The 1908-nt window shown below is 43.4% G+C and overlaps 1 protein-coding gene across 1 annotated transcript in view; it reads left to right on the plus strand.

Annotated features, from left to right (window-relative positions):
* The window catches only part of qtgal (queuosine-tRNA galactosyltransferase), a 10080-nt gene extending 8663 nt beyond the window's left edge, over window positions 1-1417 (plus strand). The window contains exons 11-12 of the mRNA XM_076145564.1: window positions 213-287; window positions 1194-1417. Of these exons, the coding sequence (XP_076001679.1) occupies window positions 213-287; window positions 1194-1274 (156 nt within the window). The 3' untranslated portion in view covers window positions 1275-1417. The remainder of the gene's footprint in view (window positions 1-212; window positions 288-1193) is intronic.
* The last annotated feature ends 491 nt before the right edge of the window (window positions 1418-1908 follow it).

The following is a 1908-nucleotide window of genomic DNA, read 5'->3' on the forward strand; positions in this document are numbered from 1 at the left end:
ATGACTGAAATGTAAAAACAAATTAAGACACAGTAAGCAGGGCTGCAAGGTCTTTGTCAAACCAAGGACAGAGGCTTTAAAGCCATGATTCATCCTTTCTTCTATGATCTCGCAGTCAAACCAGCGGATCTCTTTGAAATCTAAGCTGTGACCAACAGTGATGTGGTCTGTATAAGGACTCTGTTCCGCTCTCTCTCTTGACCCTTTCCCAGGAAAGACCTAAGCCGAAGATCCCAGTTCTACACTACAAAGATGCATCCTGTCCCTTCATCATCTGCGTCAAACTGGTAAGCGGAGCGCGTGTTTGTGTGCTGTATGTTTGCCGTTGCTGACCGTGTGTCCCTCAGGTCTGTAATCTCACTTAATGACATAATGATGGAGGGCGTGTGCCTGGCACTGGACATAACACACACATGCACACAGTGGAGGCGGGCAGGAAATGGGCAGAGAAAGCAGACGAATGTTCACAATCATGGAATCATGTTTTGACAAATATCCGATTTTTGCCATTGTTTGTTTTTATTTCATTTTAACTTATTTAAAGTTTAAAATAACACACTGCACTGCATCTAAGTTCTGTATAGTCCATACATAGACTTACCTCAAAGACTAGTTCACTTTTCACAATTAATATACACTCACACACGCACACACACACACACAGTGAGTCCAAATAATTGCTTATCACTCTGTGAGATTCAGACATCAAATCTACAGTGACCCCACCTACGGGGGCTCCTAATTGGTCAATTACGGGAGTTGAGAGTAGTAATTGCCCTAAGTCTGAGGACGAGAAGACCTGGACCTGGCTTCTGTCTGTCTGTCTCTAACACACACACACACACACACACACACACACACCTGGACACAATCACACACGTAATTCACCCAGATGTCCAATTACTATTATCCTCACACACACACACACACACACACACACACACACACACACACACACTCATTTGACCTTTGTATATTTGCCAATTCACTGTAGGTGAGTTTGGATTGCAAGGTTTAGTTTTGCACAGATGAAACACTGGAGGCATTCAAAGATGGAGCAAACGGCTCAGTGTGACAAACGGGAGTGTTTCTTGTGTTACCGCCGATGACAGCGATATTAGCAAATTTGTGCTTGTTCAGTCCGACCTGCAATTTTCTCCTTCCACACTTTTTTTTCCATGTCACGCCTGTAGGACATGACAGGAGGGGCGCTGGAGGAAAACCTCAACTCTTTGCAGCTGAGAGAAGGAACCGACTACTATCATTTCAACTGACCGCATGGAGGGATGGAGAAGAGAGGGTGCTGCAGCTTTAACAGGGAGAGGAATGTAGAGTAGCACCCCCCTCACACACACACACACACACACACACACACACACACACACACACACACACACACATACACATATGCACAAACTGCAGGATAGCAGGATAGGTGGATGATAACAGGAAAGAGTGAAGGGAAAACCCTGGAATAGTTTGAAGGACAACCCAAATACAAGAGGAGGAGGGAAGCTTCTACTTTTGCATGTAAAACGCTCCTTTTATGTAAAGACTGACAAATGACTGTTTATCATTGACAAGAGTGAGAGTGTTTTTATCACTCGGTGTCAATCGGTTCTGATTATTCTCATCAGCCTCAAAGTTAAAGTTTTTTACCCTCAAAGTTAAAGTTTTTTACGGGCGAATGCTTGATGTTTTCTTCTTCTTTCTTGTTGCATTAGAAGTCATATATGACTTCTAATATACCCAGCCCAGCTCTACACACACCTCTTAGATGTTGGTTGGCTAAACACACCTGATTTCAATGAGAAGGCTGAGAGGAATGGAAAACAGGTAGTACCATGTGTCGAGTAGAGCAGGATTGAGAAGTTACGGTTTGAGTATTGAAAAGTAAAAAGATACCAC

This window comes from Genypterus blacodes, unplaced genomic scaffold, assembly GCF_046128005.1.
Source record: "Genypterus blacodes isolate CSIRO-AG114 ecotype Tasmania unplaced genomic scaffold, CSIRO-AGI_Gbla_v1 ptg000030l_1, whole genome shotgun sequence".
Taxonomy (NCBI): Eukaryota; Metazoa; Chordata; class Actinopteri; order Ophidiiformes; family Ophidiidae; genus Genypterus; species Genypterus blacodes.